Genomic DNA, 26,910 nt, shown 5'->3' with positions numbered 1-26,910 from the left:
TCCTTCTTTTATTGTTATAACCATTTTATTTTGCATGTTTTCGAGAGAACAGTTATATACAAGATTTGATTTTAGGTCTTTGTTCAGTACTAAGCTACGGTTAACTAAACCTAAAACAACGTTCTAAGATTTTCTTATAGATAAAACAGTAGTGTAATGCTGTTTAATACTCATAAATAGATAATGCGAAACATGTCCGGGTTACAAACTAAAAACGCTGAAAAAGAACCGAACAACAGAAAGACCGAACTGAAACAAAATGTAAAAAAAGTCGGCTTTATTGACAATTTTGTTAAAATAATTTATTTGATACAACTTTAAGAATGCCCATCACATTGATTGTTATTTCTATTTCAATTCTACTAAAGGAAAACAAGTGACATTCTCCTTTTTCATCAAGCATGGCAATGCTGTTATATAAAATGTGGTCACTTGTCTCCATTTCGTATATATTATATACAAAGAATAAGAATAACTAATTATGTTATTGAAATTACTATTGAAATTATGAATCTGAATACGTCATATAGTTGAAATTCGCCAAGTTGCTTCTTTTTTTAAGAAGTTAGCTCGTAAAATATTTATCAAATTTCAATCATTATTGTACGTGTATATGATAGAATTATTACTATTATTGCATGTCTATATCAAATATCGATAATTTAAGATAAGAAATTGTCAACTGGGTTTTCGAGTGAACACCATTTGATATTTTTGATAGATAATGAGTTGTCGATTTAAATAGTGTTGATTTCTTTTGAGCAACTTTGTTTTTACCATTTTTTCCATTTTCTTTTGACAATGTAGCTGTGCACTTATTTGTCAACGCATGGTTTATTCTCATATCTTTGAATAATCTAACTATTGTTGTTCTTTAATATACCGGAAGAAATTGTCATGAAGACATGAATTGTTACTTCTTTTACCAATTCTTAGCAAAATTGCAAAACTGAAAAGTCTGCTTTACCTGCCAAGATATAAGGAATAAGACAGCAATGTTTTACTATTGGTATCACATAAATTTTACATTGTCATTAATTCATGGAAATCAGTTGAAGGCGAGTTGAACTCTGCAAGACGAAATGAACAAACATGAATCATTTCACAAATCAAGTATAGTTGACCTAATGCTTGTAGTGCCTGGGAAAATACATAACATCAAACATAACTTTGATCACAAACTTGCGGCCAATGTCAAGTGAACTCTGTCGGACAGACATGAACACCATAAAAACTTTCTATACAACAAACATCACTGGCTTTTTTCTTACAATATATGAGAATGAAATTTTCATATGAAAATATGATGCAAATGATGTACACCAGACGCGCGTTTCGTTCATTTATTAGTGACGTTCGAATCAAATTTTTTTAAAAGGACACATAAAGTACGATTTTGAAAAGCACTGGGGACCGAAAATACCGAAAGTTTTTTGCAAAATACAGCGATTGTTATCTAATACTTTGGTAGAAATAGACTTACATAAAATACTTACAACGTTTTTCGTTAACGGACAGAATTCTTTAATTGACGGGAGGCAGTGTTGTGCCAAAGCTGTTTAACTTAATTTACTTTCGTAATAGAAGTTATTACGATGTTCAATGCAAAAAGTTAATGCAGTTCATTCCCGCAATATTTTTGTAATGATTTTACCGGGAGTTCGTAGCACATTTGATGTTGTCATTCGCGACTCAGATGTTATGCGGAATAATTTTCGTAGGAACCGCATATGCTTTGGCACAACATCTATAAAATATGGTCAGGGGGTCAGGTTAACCTTATCTGACGGACATGCCTACCTTGCAATGATTCTATACAAAAAACAACGATTGACCGACTACTCGTAATCACGTGACAAAAACTGTTTATATTTTTTAAAAACTTCTTAACCATAAAATGAGGTTAAGTAGAACGGATAATCATATACAAGTATGTATATATATTCAGACTATTAGGCATCTGCTTATGTAGTAATTATGTATTTTACCTTCTGAATTTAAATATTATACAAATCATTAAGGCCTACGCCGCTAACAAGCATCCAAATGTCGATTGAAATAAAATGAAGATATAAAAACTAATGTTTTACTATAACTCACAAGAAACTTTCTTTTACCTTTAATTTCAATATATACCTAACGACAAAAGAACATGTTGTAGAAATAGCTGCCATATCATTCTGGTTAGTCGTGGTCAATTTTTGAAAATAACGAGTTGTAGTTATCATGAAGAAAAAATACGAGTAAGAATCACTATCATACATTAGTTGATTGTGTCATACCTCAAAGATTGCATACTTTAGGTGAATGGAGATTTATTCAAAGCATACAGTCTAAATAATGATCTACGGGTAACACCAAAGTCGTGAATGAGAAAGAGTGGCGAAATGTAAAAGGACATTAAAATTCGCCAAATAAACTCAAATTGTCATAAAAATGAAAGAGACAAAGCGTAAAACCACAGTATACAAAACACAACATAGAAAACTAAAGACCAAGCAAACTGAACACGAACAAAAACTGGGATTATCTCAATTGCTCCGAAAAGAGATACTTGTAAATAAGAGGTCTCAACACCAATTTAGAGACAAACACAAAAACCGTCGTTTTCTCATACATGATTCCAATCACAATTCTAGCTTTTATAAATGTGCATGTGAAATTCATTGGTTTTATAATTTTCTGCAATTGGTAGTAAAGTTTAAACTTTAAACCGTACTTTACTACAAACACTTTTCATATTCTTTGCCAAGTTTTAGGTATTCGACATAGGATAGTGATTTTTTTCTGATTCCGTTTACTTGAAGAAATACAAGTCCCGAAATTGTGAGTAAATCCATAACATGTAACCAACCATGCTTTGTTAGTAAAAACGGAGATGGCAAATCATGGCACAGGGGATGATTAAATGTAGTTTATAAACTTCAACGATATACTTCATTAGGTTTTGCTATTCTCGGTTGAAAAACGAAGGTAAATTATATTTTATAAATATTTATAGACCGTTGCTTTTCCCGTTTAGATGGTTTTAGACTAGTAATTTTGAGGCCCTTTATAGCTTGTTGTTCAGTGTGAGGCAAGGCTCCGTGTTGAAGGCCGTACATTGACCTATAATGGTTCACTTTTATAAATTGTTATTTGGATGAGGAGTTGTCTCATTGGCACTCACACCACATCTTCCTATATCTATGTAAAAAGAAACAAACAGTTTAAAAAAAAAAAAAATGTTTATTCATTAAACAAGTGTGGACACAGATGAGTGTGGATAGTATGTTTGGATGTTTGACAGTGTCTTATGACAAAAAGAGTTCTATGTTTTTCCTATATGGTGTTAATAACTGTGTTGTACGGTGACAACCGATTTGAGCATTAGGAGTGTTAATTATTTGATATGTTTTTATGTTCAATACAGACATGGGAAGACATAATTACATTAGTTACCAAATGATTATGATAGAACATGTTCTACATCTTTGGTTTTGGATACATTTTGTAGCTTGGAGAGCAACACATAATAGGTTCATTTTTTCACGTGTTTTTTTTCTAAATGGGAGATGATATCTAGATTTGAGAACATGATATAAGGAGCCTGTGACTCAGTGGTTGTCGTTTATTTAGGTGTTACATATTGTGTTTTTTGTTTATTTTTATAAAATAAATAAGGCCATTAGTTTTCTCGCTTGGATTGTTTTATATAGTCATTTCGGGGCCTTTTATAGCTGATTAGGCGGTATTGGCTTTGCTCATTGTTTATGGCCGTACAGTAACATGTAGTTGTTAATTTCTGTGTCGATTTGGTCTCTTGTGGAGAATTGTCTCATTTGCAATCATACCACATCTTTTTTATATATATTTGCTTACTATTGATATGGTTCTATTTATATTACTTGGTGGTGGATCGTCAGTATCATTAGTAAATTTGTTTGTTAAAATGTCGAATTTGTTCCTCAGATTAGAATACATTTATTGGTTTTAAGTAATGACAATGGCTTATGTCTGACATGATTATTGGGGCTAAATGAGATAGGAAGTAAACCTCTGTGCTGATTTATATCAATTCTTTATATCTCCTCCAAAGCTGGTCGAAGCAAAGACAAATTTTGACCAATATGAAAATGATTTCACCAAAAGAACCTTTGTGAGCATGCTTCAAAGACTCATAACTGCTCCAAAAGTAATCTGATAGAATTTGAAGCATGTCAAGCAGATATCATCAACATCTACATAATAAGTCTTAATATGTCTAAATACCTAAAACGCTATTTAGTATTCAAAAGGTACTGCAAAATTATTCCTTGCTATTGCGCAATACTGTGCAATTAAAAATTTCTTGCTATTGCACAAAAACAATAATGTGCAATTGGAGATTCTTGTTATTGTGCAATACTGTGCAATTGAACATTTCTTGCTATTGAACAATACTGTGCAATTGAAGATTTCTTGCTATTGCAGAATACTGTGCAATTGAAATTTTTTTGCTATTGCACAATACTTAGTGTAATAATTTTTGACCCCGATTTGGACCAACTTGGAAACTTGGCCCATAATCAAAAATCTAAGTACATGTTAAAAGACCCACCATATCAAAGAACCCCAAGAATTCAAGTTTTGTTAAAATCAGGCTAATTTTAATTGTGGACCCTTTGGACCTTAATGTAGACCAATTTAAAAACAGGACCAAAAATTAAGAATCTGAACACAGTTAGATTTGGCATATCGAAGAAGCACAATAATTCATTTTTTTTATGAAATCAAAAAAAGTATAATTTTGGCCCCTTATTCCTTGGGACCAAAACTCCCAAAATCAGTCCAAACCTTCCTTTTGTGGTCATAAACCTTTATAGATTTCTATTAACTTATACTAAAGTTATTGCTCAAAAACCAAGGAAAATGCTTATTTGGGACCTGTTTTGGCCCCTAAATCCTACACTGTTGGGACTAAAATTACCAAAATATATCCCAATCCTCCTTATGCGGCCATAGGCCTTATGTTAAAATATCATAGATTTCTGTTTACTAATACTTAAGTTACAGAGCAAAAACCAAGAACTGGGCCCTTATTCCTAAACTGTTGAGACCAAAATACCCAAAATCAATCGCAGCCTTCCTTTCATGGTCATAAACCTTGTGTCTAAATTTCATATATTTTTATTCACTTTAACTTAAGTTAGAGTGCGAAAACCAAATGTCTTTGGATGAAGACGATGACACCAACGTCATACCAATGTACAACCAAAAAGTTTTCAATTTTTGCGGTCGTATTAAAATGATCTCAAATCAAATTTCTAATGGAGTTTGCAACAATAATTATTCAACTACTCATTTTAATACATCATAAAGTATTAAAATATAAATGTCATACAGTCATTGTGATGATGCCCCCGCTAGCTAGAAATGTTATAAAGGTACATAAATCAAGAACTGTAAAAGTGAAGCTGCCAAAAATTGAACTTAAACTGAGTTTAGAGGTAATAAGCATTATATACACATTTCACTAAATTAAGTTAAGACAAACTTGAGAAATGTTTAAATCATTTAAATGTATTGATAAAAAGGTGAGTTTCATCTTGTAAATGCATTTAGTCATCCTTAATTTCTTGATATTCTGTTAATCAGATTATCATGCACGTTTCGTTTTGTATTTCATTTTAAATACGAAAACATACTACATATACTTTAACGGATAGTTCAACAATGTTATGCAGCTCTAGTCTTCTATACTATTAAACGAGAAGACCTCATTTTGGGTGTCGCTTCTCTTCTTTCCACGATAAATTAATCATCATGCCTCTGTGTCCTATGGGTACAGTGCATAATCGTATTTGTCATCTATTCATATGATTATTCAGATTGAGTTATTTTGGGTGAAAAACAAGAAAAAAGACGTCCGGTTTGCGTTTTTCTGTATACTATGAACATACATTGATACTACGAATACAGTGTATTTTCTGTCTTATATCCGTCATTGGACGAAATTTAAGTCAGATTAGACCTCCGGTTTGCGTTTTTCTTTTTACTTTGAAACAAATACATATACTACGAATAAGGTGTATTTTCTGTCTGATATCATTTACAAGTTTACTATCCACGGCAGTCACAGGGTTTATTTGATAGAGAGGGTCTGAATAATATATCAATGACCGCTGTGGATCAATTATTAAAAAGAAAATACACTTTCGGGACGTCTGGAACGGGTGTTTTTAAGATCGAAATTTCAGAAATCCATTTCGGGATCCGGGATTTCTTTTTTCGAATTTCGGGATGTCGAGATATTTAATTTGTATAATAAATTCAGAACCTCGGGATTTCATGTTTTTAAGCCTGGGATATTGGGATCAGGGCCCCTCCGCAGAAATTTTCATACGCAGGGGGCTGTTGACTGCCTAAGAGGGGCCCGCTCCGGTCATGCTTCAGTGATTCCCTATATAAGCAACCAATTATTTTCCAGAAAAGGGGGGCCGGGCCCCCTAAATCCGTCTCTGCCCCGACCCCCGTTTAATGAATGTTCATAATATACAGCTAAGCGCTAAAATTATTCATGTGTCATTGAAATCAATAGAGAACAAACAAAAAAAAAAAGGATTTTTTTGTGGAAAAAGGAGGAGCCGGGCTAGAAAAAACAATTATCCTGTCCCAAATTACCTATGACTTTTGATACCTTTTCTGAAATTCTCAAGTCACTAAATGTTTTACAAAAAAAGAAGATGTGGTATGAATGCCAATGAGACAGATCTCCAGAAGAGACCAAAATGACACCGAAATTAACATTTAAATGTCACCTTACGGCCTTCAACAATAAGCAAAAGCCGATACTGCATAGTGTGATATAAAAGGCCCCGAAATGACAATGTAAAACAATTCAAATGATAAAACTAACAGCCTTATTTATGTACAAAAAATTAACGAAAAACAAATATCACTAAACCACTGAATTACAGGCTCCTGACTGGAATGTTCATAATACATGTACACTAAATGTATTTTCATAATGAAATTAATCGAAAACAAAAAATGGGAATTTTGGAAATAAAGGAGGAGGGTTAAAAAAACATTTTCCTGTCCCCAAGTACCTATGACTTTTGATACTTTTCCTGAAATTCTCAAGTCATTAAATCTTTTACATAATTCTTCCCACAACACTTTACATCCTTTCAAATACGCTCTGAATGCCCGTGTGTTGTAGTACAGTATAAAATTAAAAGATAAATGTTCATCCATTTAAAATCGAAAACAGTACATTTATATTTAAAAAAGAAGATGTGGTATGATTGCAAATGAGACAACTCTCCACAAGAGACCAAAATGACACAGAAATTAACAACTATATGTCACCGTGCGGCTTTCAAAAATGAGCAAAGCCCATACCGCATTGTCAGCTATGAAAGGCCCCGAATTCAAACGAGAATTGTTCCTTATAAACTACGACATTTCTCACAAGTATTAATTTATTATTTAATTCCACACATGCAAAAGAAATAATCTTCGCCGATGTAACATTTCAATATATTTCAACAACCTGCCTTCCCTGAATTCATTCAGGTGCACCAATGATACGATAAAGTTATTTTGTTTCTATCTTTGGAGGACAATTTCCTGCGTTTATGGTACGCTTATAGCTACTGTGTGTATGTTTATAGCATGAAAATAATATAAAAGGAATGTCAGTGCAACCCATCTCATTAATTATTGTAATGGATCAGTATTATGAGATACTTATTATAAGTGGATACGACATTGTTAGGATTATAACCTATCGTCAGTATGAAAGAAAATATATTCATCCGTATAAAAGCGGCACATGTATTTTATTTTATCCTTATATCTCTCATCATGCCGGGTACAAGATTATTGAGTTGCTGCTTGCATGAAGAACTTAGAATATAACAGTGTAATATTTCGACCCCACTATTTGAAGTTAACAAAACATTAATTGAATTATTTTGACCAAAGGTTTGTAAACTATACAAATCATTGTTTTTACGTTCGTTGTAACATAGTAAATGTTGTCGGTCACCTGTGTCAATTCAGGAACTTCTTAGGAAGAAAGATAAGAAGTTAGCAATATAATTTAACTCTACTTTCCGCTATATAGATGACGTTCTTTCAATAAACAATTCAAAATTTGGTGACTATGTGGATCGCATCTATCCCATCGAATTGGAGATAAAGGATACTACAGATACAGTTAAATCGGCTTCATATCTTGACTTACATCTAGAAATTGACAATGAGGGTCGGTTGAAGACAAAACTTTACGACAAAAGAGATAATTTCAGCTTTCCAATTGTAAACTTTCCATTTCTAAGTAGCAACATTCCAGCAGCACCTGCATACGGGGTATATATCTCCCAATTGATACGATATTCCCGTGCTTGCATTTCCTATCATGATTTTCTTGATAGAGGGTTACTGCTCACAAGGAAGCTATTAAACCAAGAGTTCCAAATGGTGAAGTTGAAATCATCCCTTCGTAAATTTTACGGACGCCATCACGAGTTGATTGACCGTTATGGAATAACCGTTTCACAAATGATATCGGATATTTTCCTTACGTCGTAACTACAATCCCCTTCCCTTTCATGAATTTGACCTACCGAATTAGACTATTTACCGGATTTGTAATCACATAAGCAACACGACGGGTGCCGCATGTGGAGCAGGATCTGCTTACCCTTCCGGAGCACCTGAGATCACCCCTAGTTTTTGGTGGGGTTCGTGTTGTTTATTCTTTAGTTTTCTATGTTGTGTCATGTGTACTATTGTTTTTCTGTTTGTCTTTTTCATTTTTAGCCATGGCGTTGTCAGTTTGTTTTTGATTTACGAGTTTGACTGTCCCTTTGGTATCTTTCGTCCCTCTTTCACGTGCACACTGACTACTTTTCTTTAGTATTTGAATTTTTCGGCCAATGAAATGAGACGTTACAAGTTGTTTGTTTATGATACGCCAGAATGTAATCAACAAACTATCAAACGCTAAACTTCACTGCATATCACTGTAAGCCACCTTCTTGACCATTTGTTCAGCTCTTTGAGATCATGACCAATAACAGTTTTTATATGTTCTTGGTCATTCCCCGAGTAATTAAACGAAGTGTAATCCGCATAGAGTCTTGTTAGAGATGCGAGTTTCTCTGCAATGTCATTTATATATATTATAAATATTAAGGGACCAAGTACTGAGCCTTGAGGTACTCCAGCTGAAAGACTGCAAAATGAGGATGATGATTTATTAATCACAATTTTTTGTTTCCTATCACAAAAATAACTCTTAAACCAGTTAAGTACATTACCATGTACTCTGTAAGCTTTCGTTTTATGCAAGAACCCTTTTTGACAAACCTTCTCAAAAGCTCTTGAAAAATCACAAAAGACAAAACAATGTATTTCCTTCGTTTGTTTATGAGTTAAGAATACAATTTTACATTTCTAGTTAGTAGTAGCTGATGTACAGTTGAATTTTGGCAAAAATCCAGACTGATATTCATACATTAGTTTCTTCATATGTAGATGATTATACACATGTTTAAAAAAAATTTACCTACACAGCTTATTAAAGAAATTAGTTTGAAGGTAATGACGAATCACCTTTTTTTAAAATAGCAATAACATTTGTTATCTTCCAGCTAAAAGGATATTTACGTTGTTGAAGAGATTTATTTAATATTATTTGCAAAGGAAACGCCACTTTCTTAGGGCAAATTTTCAGCATTCTGTGACTAATCAAATCTGGTCCCGATGCCTTATTCTGATCAATAGTTTCACAGATGATATCGGATATGTTCCTTATGTCGTAACTACAATCTCTTCCCTTTTCACGAATTTGACCTACCGAATTAGAATATTTACCGGGTTTACATGAACAACGAATTAGAATATTTACTGGGTTTGTATTAACATAATAATGTCCTGTTTCTAAGCTTATTTTGGCAAAATTAAAACCACAAGTGTTACTATATTTAGACGTTACGCACGGTATTGGTGCCACTTATCGTTACACGACGTTCCTAATAAAACAACGTTTGACCGCGTTGTTCCACGGAAAGTTTCAAACGTTGACCTTATATTTTACTCATGTGTAAGTGCTGTTTAAAGTAAAGAGATGTTCGAAGTTTCTTCTTTATATGGTTTTATTTTTTCAAGCCGGTGCAAATGCAAAATTCCATTGAATTAAAACAAAATTTTAGATACATGAACAATTCATTTTTGCGAAGAATTGTCTGCAACAATAACACAAAATGACAATTTGGTGTCTAGAAAAATGATTTAAATATATAAAAAGAAGATGTGGTATAATTACCAATCTCCACAAGAGATCAAAATGACACAGAAATTAACAACTATATTAGACCGTTGGTTTTCCCGTTTGAATGGTTTTACACTAGTAATTTTGGGGCCCTTTATAGCTTGTTGTTCGGTGTGAGCCAAGGCTCCGCGTTGAATGCCGTACTTTAACCAATAATGGTTTAATTTTTAAATTGTTATTTGGATGGAGAGTTGTCTCATTGGCACTCACACCACATCTTCCTATATCTATAGTCCACTGCACGGCCTTCAACAATCATTTTCTTCTCTTTGTTAAAAGTTAAGCAATGTTCTCTCTGCCAGAAGACGTCTCCTATCTTTGCTAGTGAAATTGTAAATATTTTGTTTCTTGTTTCTGTCTCTTGTCCCCAATAACATGTTTATATATGTTTGTTGTAATTTGGTAATTTCGGTCCCTCAATTATTATTCAAATTCTTTTTGATTCACATTTTGTCTTTGATTATGTGAAAGAGGTAGGTAGTATATCGCCAGCTTTTTTTCTTTTCATAATCTTATTTTATCAACACTTTAATCCTGGGACTAATATATATTATACTAACGTTAATATATTCTTAAACAGTGACTTATAATTCATATTATTTATTTTAACGTATAAGTAAGTCCACAATCTTAACATCAATCCCGATTTTAGAGAAAATGTTAAATATATCATTATTTCAAAAATCTCTAACAAAAAAACTATATAAAATGTGCATCATGCTCTTATGCTGCCGTTGCCAACTTTCAATGATTTAAAGTTGGTCGGGGTCTAAATTATATTTTTTAAAAATAAAATGTTTTCATTGATTTTTTTTTTAATCAGGATTGTTTTACCAGGCAAATAATTAAGAAAATTCATATGATGTAGGTATTTACACATTTTGTACATAAATCGTTAGTTCTCTCGTTTGAATTGTTTTACATTTGTCATTTCGGGGCTTTTTATAGCTGACCACTGCCGAGGTAAGGGTTTTGCTAATTGTTGTTTGCATATAGAAATTATTAATATACGGCCGCATCTTCTACTTTATTTTGAAACTGAGAACCGTAATTATGTATTGTTTTGTTTTTGCTTTCGGAAACATATTTTACAAGCTATCATTTCATCTGATATTTTTTCACAAACTCTTGAAAAAAATGGTCGGCAATCAATACTTTTTTTTTTAAAATGTTTGAAAATATAGAATTTTGCAAAGTATGGAAAACTCTCACACAGACCAATACTTACCTCACAGATTAACAGCAGGTTGAAATCCGATTTTGAATAATACATTTTTTTTACTAGATGTGATTTTTTAAGTAACTGCTATATGTGCATGTTAACATAGATCAGTGTTTTCTCAAGCGAACAACTATGGACCAGGAATGCATTTCATGGCCTTTTTTATAGTATACAATATTTTTAGTTCAGCGCTTCCATTTTCAACATATAACTGAGTATCGGTTTACACTAAATCTTCTTTGACGTTCATCTGATTATTTTTATGTATTCGGTTTCAATCTTTTTGGTTTCGTTATTACATTGTTTTAAAAGTATAATCAAAGTACTGAAGTACTGAACCTATAGGGATGACCGCAGTTCTTGTGGATGGTCACAAGCACTTGTCTCAGAAAAAAAACCCATTTCTATACCGGAAAACTGAGGTTTATGTACAAAGATATATTTTTTCTGAGACAAGTGCGTGTGTGGATGATGAATAAATGCCAAAGAATTCAACTTCACTGCTTTAATATCTAGTATATTGTGATGATACAAAAACGTATACTCTGGTTTGTTGTTATATATTATATTGATATATTATATTGATAATTGTATATATCAGTTACATGTATGTATAATTTTCATTCAATTTTATATCATTCTATTCTACGATTCTCATAAAAGTGCAGTACAAGTGCATGGAGGACACTCTTCTATAACAATTCGATTTTTCCAATAGATTGGATTTGAGTAGACATTCATATTTTCCCAAATATCTTTCTTGTTATATTCTTTCGCATGCGTTAACAAATTTTCTGTACGTGTGCATATATTTTATTGCATATAAATATTTGTAATGACATACTTTTTTCGTATTATCAATTTCTGTTCTTATTAGTATTTATTGAAGAAGTTAATTTATAACAAGCGATATAAGAAATGTAATTTTTTTACTCGATGATATCCGCGTATTTATACGATCGGTTACAAGTCAAAAACGAAAGTCAAATCTCTCTGGAAACAATACATCGGAATGCCCTCACGGTAATCGCGATGTAAAAATTAATATTCAAGCTATGTTTTGTGGCGTTCTGCGAAGATAAAAAAAAAAAAAGGATTTACTTTACACCACAGATTGATTGGTTGATTTTTTTTTCTAGAATGAGTTGGGAGTGTCTGTAAAATACCTTGGAGCTAGCTGCTACATGTTTGTGTGCCATCCATCATATATGTCGGATAACCACTCTCTCACTCTCACTCTTTCGTTATTTCTCAAATTATGGCAAAAGAAAAGTTTCAATTTCAATATACTAGTTTCATCACATGCCTATGTACCAGGCAATTCTGCCACACTACTTCTTAATGTAATAACCTTGTTTTTCATACACATTTTGCTAGGTAGATGACTAGGAGTTGTTCTACTCACTGTAGATAAAAAAAAATATCGTTAGCTATACTGCAATGTTTATGACATACAAGTATTTCTCTGATAAAACTTTTTGTTAAATGAGTCGATGCGATAAAGAAAAAATATGATTGCACGTTTTACTGAAATGGTCACGACTAAGGTGTACTTTTTCTCATTTAATTTTTGTGAGAATTTTCATTCATGTGATATAGCTTCGAATCTTTTAATAGCAACTCTAGGAACTACATATACTATCTGGCTTAGGAGGATAATTAAGACGATCGCATATTCTTTTTCAATGTATCTTGCTTTTATAAAGTGGGAGTGTGGTCATTTGTAAGTTATCTCTTTGTTATACCTCTTCTGTCTTGTCTTTATGAAATATCCGAGTTAAATATTTCGACATCTTACATGCATGAATTAATGCAGATCTGTATTTTTATGCATATTAAACGAGAACTTTATTTTATATAAATCAGACCATTTCATGAAATTATGTTATGACAAATATGCCAGAAAATTCGTATACAGTTTAACGTTATGATAACGCGAACGTTAAATTACGGTTACGGGGACATTTCATTGGACATCTTAGATCGTTTCGGATTTTCTACCTACAACTCAATCAACAGTTCATATCATATCATTTTAAAGGAAATTAAATGTATTTTCCATTCATATCAGTTAACATGTGTTAAAAATTCGAAATATAGTAGAATTTCGTTTGATAAAAAGCCTCTGAATTATTTTTTGTGTTATTTTGTCCATCGGGACATTTTATTGGACACGGGAAAATTGACGATGTTTTTAAAATAAGATCGCAGTTACATAAAGATGACTTCATAAAGCTTCTTCAGGACATGTATAATTTTTCTGATATTATTAAAATCCATTTTCGTCCGTTATATCTTATGAAAATGAAGACAGAAAGTTTTTTTACGGATTGAACAGCTAATTGGGACATTTTTTCACTTTTTTATTTATGCTCTTCTGACAATGTTCCTTCTCTTACAGTTAAAAACGTCTATTATTTCAAATAACGTATAATGTAAACACTAAATTTGTAAAATTTTAAACCATTCTACTTACTTATGAATCCGCACTGGGATTTCAAAGACGCACACAAAACAAAATTGTAACAGCGGGACACCCTTAAAATGACGTTATAGGCATGGAAATGAGCATTTTTTTTTCATTAAAAAATATCCGAAGCACAAAATCATCTATGTTATTGATTTCTATGACATATTTCCTTTCGAATGATATACATAACATGGCTATTTATTGTATATGATAAGAGATTTATTTTGAATAACCCGCCATCTAATCCATATTTCCAAAGTGACACCAATATCGTGCGTAACGTGGCTTCTATAAAACGTTCCGCATTTGAGTTATTCTAAGCTTTATTCAACCTGGTTTCACCTACATTTCTTAAAGTCAGTGACATATTCACCTAGCATTCTTTTGTCAGAAATGATTAAAATTTCAGAAATAAGTTAAATAAAAAAAGGATGTTGATTATGACCATGCATGGATATTATCCGTTTTGTCTTTTTCGATCGTAGCCTTTTCTACAGCCATAGCTCGAACATAATGTTTACTTAAACATTCATCGATAATATGTGAATCATTACAGTTAATGCAGTTTATATATCTAAAATTCTGCATTAAAAGTGTGCAAAATAATAATTCTCTAGGTGTTTGGTTAGTTCTAAACGATGCGTTTTTATCCTTTGTGCTCGATGTATCTTTGGCAAATTTCTGTCCACTCTGTTGTGGTCGAAAACACTTGATACCAATTTGTTGCATTGCATAGGCTAGCTGAACATCTTCACCAGTGTAGAGCGTAAACGGTGTCATTGTCACATAAGCCTTCAGAAACACGCGAGGTAAGGTCCAGGTATGACCAACGAAATCATTAAATCCTAATCGATCTTCCTGTACCATCATATACGTCTTCAGATGTACTTTTATAAATGATCTTCCGTTAGCACCAATAACGGCATTGTGATATGTTTTAGAAAGATCAACACAATACTTTAACCATTCTTTTCCTATTTCTAAGTCATCGTCCCACACAGAAACATAATCCTCTTCTAACATATATGCTATGTGAAATCTGCCATGGAAACGCAAGTTCTTACTTGATGCAATATGTTGGATTTCTATTTTTGGATTTTGTATACGGAAAATTTTAATTGTTTCTGCTACATTGACATGGAATCCATTTTGTAGTACTACAATTGTAGAAGGCTGTAGTGTTTGTGACACTGCATCACTTAACTGCTGATCTAAAGTTTCGCGTTTAAAGACTTGAAGAACAACGGCAATAGAATGGTTTGATAGTGGTGTGAAATCAGCAATATAATGGTTTGATGGTGGTGTGAAATCGGCAATAGAATGGTTTGATGGTGGTGTGAAATCGGCAAGAGAATTGTTTGATGGTGGTGTGAAGTCGGCGATAGAATGGTTTGATGGTGGTGTGAAATCGATCGGCCTTTGAATTATGCTGTGTATAGACAGATCAATTGCAGTAAGTGTATTAACAATTTTTCTAGAAGCATTGCCATCTCCATAAGGATATTTATTTGTTTCGTTTTTATTTTTTGTGTTTGAAATCAAACTGTTCATTGCAGTAGATAAAGTTTCTTCGTTTACTAGAGTCGACAAACCTTCCATGAGACATTCTACTCGTTCCGTGTTATTCCTTAGAACCAATGTTGGTAAATTGTACCATGTTGCTTCTTCTTGCAGTCCACCAGAATCAGTTAATAAGAATTTTGATTTTTTTAAAACCCAGTGGAGTTCTTCATAAGATAAAGGAGAAGTACAAAGAAATCTTTTATCTACATTGCAAATGTGTATTGCAGGTCTAGCAGCATTGGGGTTTGGATGTAATGGCACTACAAACAAACACTTCGGACAATCGACAGATTTTATGATATTGTACAATTTTGTCATTCTAGACATGTTCTCTCTTCGGTGTATTGTTAAGAGGACTAGCATTTCAATAGATAAGCCTTTCAGTTCAATAGGCATTTTAGTCTGGTTTCTTGATTGTATGTACTTAACTGCATCGATAACTGTATTTCCGGTTACAAATATACGAGAACTATCTACTCCCTCAAAGAGTAAATTTCTACGATTTTGTTCAGTTGGAGCAAAGTTATAGGTAGCGATAGATGTGATTGTTTTACGATTAAATTCCTCTGGGAAAGGAGACTGCATGTCATACGAACGGAGCCCGGCTTCAACATGAGCAATTCGAATTCCTTTATGAAAAGCTGCTATTGCTATTGCCATTGCTGAAGTTGTATCACCTTGAACTATCCAAATGTCTCTCGGGTTCGATTGAAGTGTATTTGCCTGTAAAAATATTTTGCCTACTAAACTATTCAGCGACTGGCCTTTTTGTAGTGTATGTTTGAATGTGATATCTATCTCTACATCAAAAAGTTTGAGAAACGGAGAGATTATTTCCACATGTTGCCCAGTGAATACAGTTTTTGCGATGCAATTTGTGGATTCTCTTAGCTCTTGAATTAGTACGACTAATTTGATAAGTTCCGGTCTTGTTCCGAAAAAGATAAACAGATTACATTTCCAACCAGTATTATTGGACTGCAAATTCCCATCAAATGTATTACTTTCTTTGTTCGATGTTAGCGATAGAGTGTCCTTATCCAATGGCTGATTTATGTTTCCATTCGAAGCTGAAAATAGCTTTTCATCAAATTCGTCAAGTATATGACTTTTGTTTCGCGTCCCAGTTTTATAATTGTAGTGTGTTGTCAAGTAATTTAAATTGATAAAAACTATTAAACCAATGCAAACGAAAATAAAAGTCAAATGTATTTTACGAGCTGCCATGTTTTTCACCTATGATATATGTGCATGTACTATGCATCAAATATCAAATGTATGCTTGCTTCGAATTACTGTTTAATCACCAAACCTCTTCTAATTTATGTCAATGTAATACATAACTGCAGTGCTTTTTCAACCTAAATATGCAATTGTGTTCTGTCCTTTGCCATCGGCATTCAATGCTAGTAGATTTTATCAGATTTATTTGTCTCTCTTTAGTATACGTGATCTGTTCTTGAAGTTTATTTCCTCCCGCTACCCTATATGACTCTATGGAAGTAGACCTATAACAAATAATATAAACATCGTGATTGCTACCTGTATTTCTATCAAAGAAATCAATCTCGTCGAGATGATCAATGATAAACTATAATTATCGATGAAAGTCAAAAATCATTGTTATCTTATCAGAATTCTTTGATTTTTTTTTAAAAAGGTGTAGCCACTTATAAAACCAGGTTTAACACTATATTTTTCACGTGATATGTTTATCACATCAGAATTGCATTTTCCGATTTTAGAAAGTGAAGGACTTGGTGTTTTCTTATAAATTATGTATGACAAAACGAACTTTACACTTTATTGATTTTACAGATTCATGCACTTTATCTTTCTTTCTTAGTGTTTTTGCTTTCTTGCAGACAACTATTTCAACAATAAATTAGAAAATATTTGTGTACCATTTTTCTTACATATCTATTTAAATTGATGGTCTAATGTAAATATCGCAATGCAATCACAAAAAGTGAATAGTTGTGAACATCCATAAACCTTAGTTTAATCAAACTGAAAAATACTCGATTTTTGTTTAAACCGTGATCGAAATACAAAGTTTGTAACTAAGCATGACTATTCGTGTTAACGAATATTGGTGGTAACTTCAAGAATTGAAATAAACATGTATACCCCTATATCCTTTGTTTTTCTATCATGTAAATCATTAGAACTAATAGATTATGCTTTCTATAAATGAACCTCCTGGTAGAGTAACTTCAGCTGATTTGTTTATGCAACGATATATTCGTGTTTACAAATAAGTGTTATAATAATTAAAGACATTTACCTGTATTATGAAAACCTTTTTTTTTCTAAAGTTAATATTTTCAAAGGGTGAAATATTTCGCAGTGGTGTCTTGCTATGGCTTTGTTTGGACTTGTTTGTTTGCTTTTTGGCCTTGAATGTTTGTCCCTAATACTTTATTAACTGTGCATTTGCATTCAGATATCGCCGATCAAATTTATTCGTTCATAGTGTATTAATTTACGTTTTTAGATTGAGTTAAGCCTGCCAATTGATATTTTATCGTGTGGTTTTCTGTGTTGTGATGTTATGCTATTGTTTCAGAAAAAGGGAGAAGGTTTGAATCCATTAAAACGTTTAATCCCGTTGCAAATGTTTGCACCTGTCAAAGTAAGTCAGGAATCTTATGAACAGTAGTTGTCGTTTGTTTATGTAATACTAGTATATACGTGTTTCTCGTTTCTCGTTTTTTTATATATATTAACCCGTTGGTTTTCCCGTTTGAATGGTTTTACACTAGTAATTTTGGGGCCTTTTATATCTTGTTGCTCGGTGTGAGCCAAGGCTCCGTGTTGAAGGCCGGACGACTCCGGGTGCGGGAATTTCTCGTTACAGTGAAGACCTGTTGGTGATCTTCTGCTGGGTTTTTTTCTATGGTCGGGTTGTTGTCTCTTTGACACATTCCCCATTTCCATTCTCAATTTTATTGACCTATAATGGTTTACTTTTTTTTTAAATTGTTATTCGGATGGAGAGTTGTCTCATTGGCACTCACACCACATCTTCCTATATCTATTAACACATTACCTTGACGTGTTGTTCTCCTAAATGTCCAAATGTAAGTAACCAATAATTGACTTGTGTAATAACATGCATGATTAGGTCATCCCCTAACTTAAACAGGCAGAAAGTCGCGGTTAATAATTAAAAACATTTCATTTAACTCAAAAAGAGAAAACTTTTTAATACTCAAATCCTGGTTTGTTTAGGAAGTTGTTGATAACTTAAGCCTCACTAAATAAACAAATATATAAGTTATTATTTGATTTGCCTGATTCTTACACGGACTTGTACTTAAATTCTAATAACCACTTAGCAAAAGTTGTTTTATAATTAAGAATCATACCCTTATTATTTTTTCAATCAATCTTATAAATTAAGATATAATGTGTATATCTATTCAAAAAAATAGATATTTATATATGATAATACATCTTTTGTTACCAAACGAAAAATACAAACAACGCTTTATAAATTTCATGCATCCGAAACGGTTTTAAGATATGGCATATAAATTCAACTTATTTTGAAATGTCATATAAGATAAAAATAGACTTAGCATGCTATTATTTATTTCCCTCTGAACACATAAGTAGTTGGATTAAAAACCATCTGTTCCAAAATTAAATTAACTAAAAAGAAATAAATATCCAAATTTATTGTCATTTATCTTCCAAATGACGCAATCAGTTTTGTTTTACATTTGTAAAATGTCATGAAATAGTATATGCAAAACAATTTCGTCATGATTTATATATACAGAATATATATAGTGCAATAAAACTTATCAAATCAATCCGTGGTTTATTATGATTTATGGGGAGGACAGGTAACACAGAATTCTTTTCAGTTAGGCACCACAGATGTACATTAAAAAAAAATTACAGCATAACAAAATCCATTAGGTTATCCCCGGTAACGGTCATATTGGTTGGACAACAATTTTTATTTTCGACATATAATTGACAAGGAATCTGTCTTTAATATTTGTTGTTGACGGGTGCAACATATAAAAATATCCTGTTTCAATGTCAACTAACCACTGTTCCATGATGAACCAGTCTGTCCAGACTAAGCAATGATGATTGGGGTCATTAACTACCTTTACTAGCTATAAAGCCCTCGCAAGGGCGGGAAACAGAGCAGTAACGGACATATAAAACAGTTTAATAATTTTGTTTTGCATAGACATCTTTGGTGATAAATGAGACACATCAAATTAATTATAAGATATTAAAATGAGAATATGTGGTATGATTGTTGATGAGACAATTACCAGCCATAAACCAAATGAATTAGAAGGCAACACCTGTAGTCTATCGTATGAATTGTTTTTTTGAGAAAATTTAAGTGTTGATGTTTGCATGAAAAAAGCAATGTAATATGAAATCGTGCATAATACAATTCTACTAAAAGGATGAATCATGTTAGTACTGTGTACTAAATGAAAATATAATTTTCAATGTATTTTAGATTGAATTAAGGTGGTACCTAACACTACAGGGAGATAACTCTGTAAAATCAGCTAAACGTTTTAATTACGTCGTGTTGTAAAGGGAATATTAAGCTGCTCAATGATCAAAATAAGCATTTGACAAACTGCTATACAACCAGTGTATTTTTTCTGATAAAACGGTTGGTTCAAATTTTTTGAATTTTTGATATTTTAGTCAAAGGTTCAAAGTAAATACCTTGTCAAAATTTTATGAAAATTAAACGAGCCAAATAAATTTTAGTGAAAGTGTTGGGTACCACCTTAAATGGTGGAAGTTGTTCCGAAGCATGTTACTTAAATACGGGTAACTAGACAAAAACCAACCGGATATTTGCTTTACAAGCAACTTTTTATGTGCCCATGCGCAAATAATAATACAAAACAGGTGCATACAGGACAATTAGCCACAAAGATAGGGGCATTCATATTATTAGTAAAATGAAATTAAAAGGGCTAAAAAACAAAAAAAAAAAAAAAAACCCAATAATTTACCAAAAAAAGGGGAGTTTATACAATTTTTTGAAGAAAAAAAACATAGAAAAATACGGCAAAAAAAACCAAACATGCACCCCATAAAAAAAATAATAAAATATAACAAAAATTAATACATAAAAAGGTACAAAAGCAGTTCAACTGAGCTTTTTTAGTTGGTAATATATCTAAGTAGGGTGGAACAAGTTTTCTGTTTAGTGTTTTCTGGACTAATGTTTTTCTTTTTGTACTATATTTCTTTTAGTCATGGTTGTCTTTCTTCGTCTTATAGATTTTAAAATTTGTCTCGTATCGTTTAACTTTATTTTGATTATATATTTTTATATTTACTTGTCAACTAATGCTCATATTCGTTGTGATATACAATTGGCTCGCTGTTGTTTATCCTATTAAATATATGATTTATTTACATTATTTTGAGTTTAATGATTATTGATCAGTTATTGGAAGTTCATTCCTATCAATACCTCTCGAAACATGAGTGGAACAACACATTGACACCCTTTCCTTTCCATTCGTTTTGTGATTTTGTTTTGTCTAACAGTTCTTTATATGGTTAATATTTTCTTACTTTTTTATTTACGTAAATTGGCATGTATGATCCATATCTCCCCTTGCCTTGTAAATGAAAATTAGAATTTAAGTTTCTGTTGACGGTTTACAAAAGAGCCCTTCGAACATATATAGTTCAGTTTATAATTGCCAATGTGACAATTGTCCCAAAAGTCAAAAAGACAAATTAAGTATATATCATAAAAGGCCGTTGTTGTTGTTGTTATTGGTTTTGGTAGGCGGCTTACTTATGTAGTAATTGCTCCTTAAATGCATATAACATTAGATAGTTATATATACTCTCAGTCCTTAATTTATTTTCAGTAATACGTTTTACGTCATTAACGGTCACCGTATGTTCTCCAACAAAGAGCATAACTCTTTTTTAGTAATTCTGATTGGATATTGTTTTATTTCTTAACGGTTGTGGTTTTTATTCTATTTAATTTCCTACATGAATGTTTAAGTAGTGATAGTTATTCAGGTATAGAAAATACATAAAATGACAACATTGCAAACTTATTGCCAATTTTATAAAAAAAAATATGAAATTTGCATGCGGCGTCTTTTGTTTGTTGGGTTGATACATTCGTTTGACGCCGAGTTCACAATTATATTATCCTGTATTTGTGTACAGTCGTAAATACATTTTATGTGTTCTTTGTTATTCTGTTTTAAACATGTCGAAATGTACTATTATATTATTTATTTATGTATTTCTCTGTCTTGAGTGTTCTTGCATGTATTTGTACTGTACTTCTGTCCCGTAATGATGTCATTTTCTCCGTACTTTGTACAATCAACATTCAAGTATTTATTTTTGATGTTTCTGTTATGATTTCGGTTTGATAATCTGTTTTGTCTTATCGTTTGTAGTCCGAATGGTTATATAACTGCCTTTCCATAACAGCATTGTCAAGACAATTGTTTGGGCGAGTATGGTGAAAATCATTAAATAAAATTTGAGATTGAATACTAGTTACGTAAGCGCATCACTGATTTTGATATTCTACGGTGCTTGTCGTTGATAGAATAAGTTCGTTGTTGTTGAGCGATTTGCATGTTGTGTTCACTATTATATTATTTAGTTATGTATTTCTCTGTTCTGAGCGTTTTTGTGTGTATTTGTACTGCATTCCTGTTACGTAATATTGTCATTAAAGCAGTATTTTTCACATTGTCATATAAGCGGAAGGTTTTGTTATCCATAAAAAAAACGGGTTCAACTCTCCAATTTGTTTACCTTAGAATGTCCTGAACTAAGTCAGGAATTTGACAGTTGTTATCCAATAGTTCGTCCTATGTATGATGCATTTGCGTTTGATTTTGTTATACTTCAGGCTTTCTGTTGTTTCGTTTTTTGTCTTGTAATTGATGTTTTCAACTCGGCTTTACTTTGTAAACTGGATTTGTTTTCTCTCAATCGATTTAGTATTTTCGAACAGCATTATACTTATGTTACCTTTATTTAAAGTAAAATAATCTAGCAAATGACCGTGGATAACAAAAAAACAAACTTTTGAAGGCCAAATAAAGTACGAAGTTGAAATTGAGTTTATTTCATGCTGTTTCGATTTTTAGAGGTGGTAACTATATTATTCTCTTCCTTCTAGATAATTAGGCTAATTCAGTTAATACATTCAAATTGTGTATTATTTCTATTATGATGAACATTTATATTAAAAACCATCTGTTTCTAATGGCCATGCATTTGGACCTGCCCACATAATTTGTTATAAGGAGATTAGTTTGAAAAATCTGTGTGCTTCCCCATGCAAATAATGTACTCGGGTTTGTTTTACATTTACAAAATGTCAAAGTATTTGTAATTGCAATAAAATAAGATACTTAGTACAAAATTTGTGTTAAAAAGTGGTGACTTTAAGAATAGTGTTTTTCACAATCATTTAATGCTTAATCACATAACACCTACTTTATGACTGTAATGAGTTGCTATGAAATTGTAATCTTCGTTTTGGAATTAACATTTAGCTAAGATGGAATAATACTATTTTACCTTCCACCAATCTTTACGTTTGCTAATCTAGTAGAAAACAATACTGTACACTTAATGTTGTTGATTGTGTAATACTAGAACGTAAATAGATAAGAAGTTCGTGCTTTGCAGTTATTTTGATAAAGAAAAATTATTTAGCATTGCCTTTTGACTAGTCCTTTTTTTGGTTTTTATTTTTTTCAACATCGTCACAACAAATATGCCTTCTTGGTCCCATGGACGTTTTTCGGAAAATAGTACTAATGATATTCCTTAGTATGCTAATTCAAAATAACATTATAAATAAAATTTATGCTTGGTATTTACTGTTTACAAATTTGAGTATTTTTTGAAATACTAAGGCCACACCAATTTGATTCCTTGTTCGACGGACCCGCCCGCACCTATTTTTTTCAAAACAGAATTTTTTTATTTTTTTCCCGCATCCGGAAATGTAATCATGTCCATTTCCCGCACCGTTTTTTGTAAATATTATAAAAGGATATCAACATCGGTTTTTAAAATTTTGGGGTCCTTTTTAGTCTGTTGTTTGGTCTGTGTCAAAGCCCTATGTAAAAGGCCGTACTTTGACCTGTGTTTGCTATTATCAGGTTGAGAACAACCCACCCTCAGACAAGGGGTCATTTTACTGATATAGAAAAGAAAAACAAATACCTACATGACCAAGGATTTGTTTAGTTCTTATAGATCTATATACAAAACCTTTGAAAACTTAGAACTTTGTACTCAAAAAGAGGAGAGTTACATAATATTTTAAACAACTTTTTCTAAAACAGTTTTCTAAAACAGTTTTCTAACACTTATTTTGAATAATTATTAAACTGTTAGATAAAAGTAATTTGTGTTAAAGGGGCACTAGCTGTCAAATTCATTGTAACCGATTTGACTCAAATTCTCATATTTGGTTTATAACAATGTAAAACATTTATCAAAACTATCAAAAGTCTAAAATAAACAGTTTACAGAGCATGGGGTAGATAATATATAGGTTCGTTTCGTGTGTATTTTAGTCCAGACGCCATCTAATTAACTATCGATTTGACCTCAGATGTTATTAAAACATTGTTGTGACGTCATTCTATTGTTTTACCTGTTTTTTATTATAGTGATTGGACTACCATTTACCTGTAAGAAACCATTATGTCACCTTTAGCTGTCCAATATTTTTAAGAATAGCCCTCCTCTTTTTTTAAAATATTGGATAGCTAAAGGTAGCATAACTGATTCTTACAGGTAAATGATAGTTAAATCACTGAAATAAATAAAAATATTAATTACCCCAATTGTTTCATCATGTAAACAAAAATACAAACAAAAAACAAATGACAATTAAAAAACAACATTTTTATTGAAGTCACTTTTAAATACAATAACTTGTCACTCATCAAAACGGTTTCTTGAGGAAAAAATCACTTTTAAATTGATTTTTAATACATCCAATACTTATATCACAGCCATTTTCTCATGTTTTGGGGTTGTCTCTTTTAAAACTAATTCAATAAATTGATTATGCTCGTTGTAAGTCTTGTTTTTTGGCTTTTATGAATTTCTTTTTTCAAAAGAGTTATCCTCATCCGTCTTTCGACTATCAAAATTGACCTCTGGTGTTGCTCTTATTCTTCCTAACATCATTTTCAACTAGAATTAAAATGAAAAAAAGCAATGAAGTAATCCTCCTTAAATTTGATTGATCATGCAACAAAACAAGGGCAATGAACAACATAAACCTTATCTCCTGTGTACAAAGTGCGAATCTTGAACTTCCTTCATGAACTAGGGGACTTTAATAGTTTTTATAAATTTCAAGTTTCTAAATTGATTTAGAGGTTCTTGTTTTTGTAAGTCTGGTATTATTGCTTAAATATGAATATAATGCTACACTTCGCTCATGAACGACGATGAATATGGGAAGTAGAATTTTATAGGAAAACATTACCGCATTTTATCTGTCAAACAAACCAATCGTGTTTCCGATTCGCACTTTTTTGCAGTGATCGTTTTATGAGAGATTTTTGTTCAAAAGAAAATCGAGATAAGAATATATTTCGGTAACATTTATAAACCACAAGGGACTCAATAAACAAATAAATGAAAAAAGAGCGACACGATCTTGCAGAAAGAAAAAAAAGAAAAAAGGGGGGGTATAAGGTGGTACCGTTTGGGTACAGTGTCTTGAAAAATCCGACAAAAGAATATAACTGATTGCATGTTGCTATTTTATCATTTGTTAATATTTACTATATATCTGTAATAAAATCGACTGCGGTGCACTCGATATAGTTCGACAAGAACCTGTTTTCATATCCTATTATTTTTATTTTCTCAATCACTTCGTTAAAATAAAACCCAAGAAGAAACAAGAAACTAATAGAAGAGCACTACATTACGAAATATAATATATATATAACTTACCATTATTAGCTGCTTTGACTATATCCTCTTTGTAATCCACACTGAAATAATGTATCTGAATAGATTCTGAATACACATTTGATTTTAATCCAAAGTTTGAAACAACACATTCACTAATACATGCAACGACATCTTTTTCTTCGTATTTGCATTTAAATTAATATACTTTCATCACTTTATCCATTTAGAAACACAAACCGTATGTAAAGGTATTCACGAAAACTATGAGCAGAAAATGTGAGTAGTCCTTGCGCACGCAAAAATCATGATACGCATACCCTGTGTCTTATTCTTCATGTAGCAATACATGTTGTTTACCTTCAGCTGTACTTTCTTTTTGTCTATTTGTTTTACGTTAAGTTATTGTTTAAAGGGGCCAACATGTAGGATATATTTTTTATGTAATTTAAAGAAAGTTTATTTACAAAACAATTTTCATACTTGATGAAAAAAAAATCTTTGCTTGCTTTTAGTTTTTATTTTACCTTTTATCGACGTGTTAAACAATGTTTTAAGTAAGATATAAGCCTCTAACAGTCCATTCTGTAAAATATTGAACAGGTCTTCGGCCTGCGGCCTCAGACCTGTCCAATATTTTACAGAATGGACTGTTATCGGCTTATATCCCTTACACAAAAATAAAGATACGAATAGATTAAAACAACACGTGCAATTGCATTTTTATAGGTCTGTTTGATTTTATTTTATAGATTAAAAAAAGATGTTTCTAATTGTTTTTAACCATATAAGAATGATTTTATGTGCATCGAATTAGTAATCAAATGATTTACCGTAGTTTCACTTTAATTGTTGACATTCTTTTTATTTAAATAGCCAGTACACGTACAATGCATGCGTTGTCAATCTCTAGCTAGGGGTTAACTTGAAGTTCACATGAATACCGGTTAGAATGATGATGACGTTTTCACTTGCAAGCGAATCAGTCAAAAAATATGTTTAATCGCTTATTTCAACAAAATTAAAGGAAATTGATTGCTAAAAGCAAATTATTATTTCATTATTCCAATTTGATTAATGATTGATCTAAAAAAAATCATACTTTATTTTTTTATATATATCGTAGCTAGTGCCCCTTTAAAAGAAACCAAATACTGTCGTTGCTGTCGTCAATATTGTGACAACAATTAGAGAAGCAACGGACCCAAACATACAAATCTACATTAATTTAAAAAGTAATAAGCGAATACTCCAGTCTTGTTTTGGAAGATAAGTTATTGTTAAAGATTTTTAGCTAATGTCACTTATCTTTATTTCTAAGAGAATATGACAGAATTCTTTAAACAAAATGTATGTTATAGTGTACGAAAGGCACACTGACAGAGAGGACAACGAATGCCT

The 26,910-nt window shown here is 31.8% G+C and overlaps 1 protein-coding gene across 1 annotated transcript; it reads right to left on the bottom strand.

Annotated features, from left to right (window-relative positions):
* Window positions 1–14,197: 14,197 nt before the first annotated feature.
* LOC134707668 (uncharacterized) lies at window positions 14,198–18,727 on the bottom strand. Its single transcript, XM_063567650.1, has 2 exons — window positions 18,611–18,727; window positions 14,198–17,066 (listed from the first exon to the last, which is right to left on the bottom strand). Exon 2 carries the CDS (start codon window positions 16,783–16,785, stop codon window positions 14,434–14,436), a length of 2,352 nt encoding a protein of 783 aa, XP_063423720.1. The 5' UTR covers window positions 16,786–17,066; window positions 18,611–18,727; the 3' UTR covers window positions 14,198–14,433.
* Between the last annotated feature and the right edge of the window lie 8,183 nt (window positions 18,728–26,910).

Source organism: Mytilus trossulus, chromosome 1 (assembly GCF_036588685.1).
Source record: "Mytilus trossulus isolate FHL-02 chromosome 1, PNRI_Mtr1.1.1.hap1, whole genome shotgun sequence".
Taxonomy (NCBI): Eukaryota; Metazoa; Mollusca; class Bivalvia; order Mytilida; family Mytilidae; genus Mytilus; species Mytilus trossulus.
The sequence above is the reverse complement of the archived record's forward strand: the minus strand, read 5'-3'. Positions and strand labels throughout refer to the sequence as shown.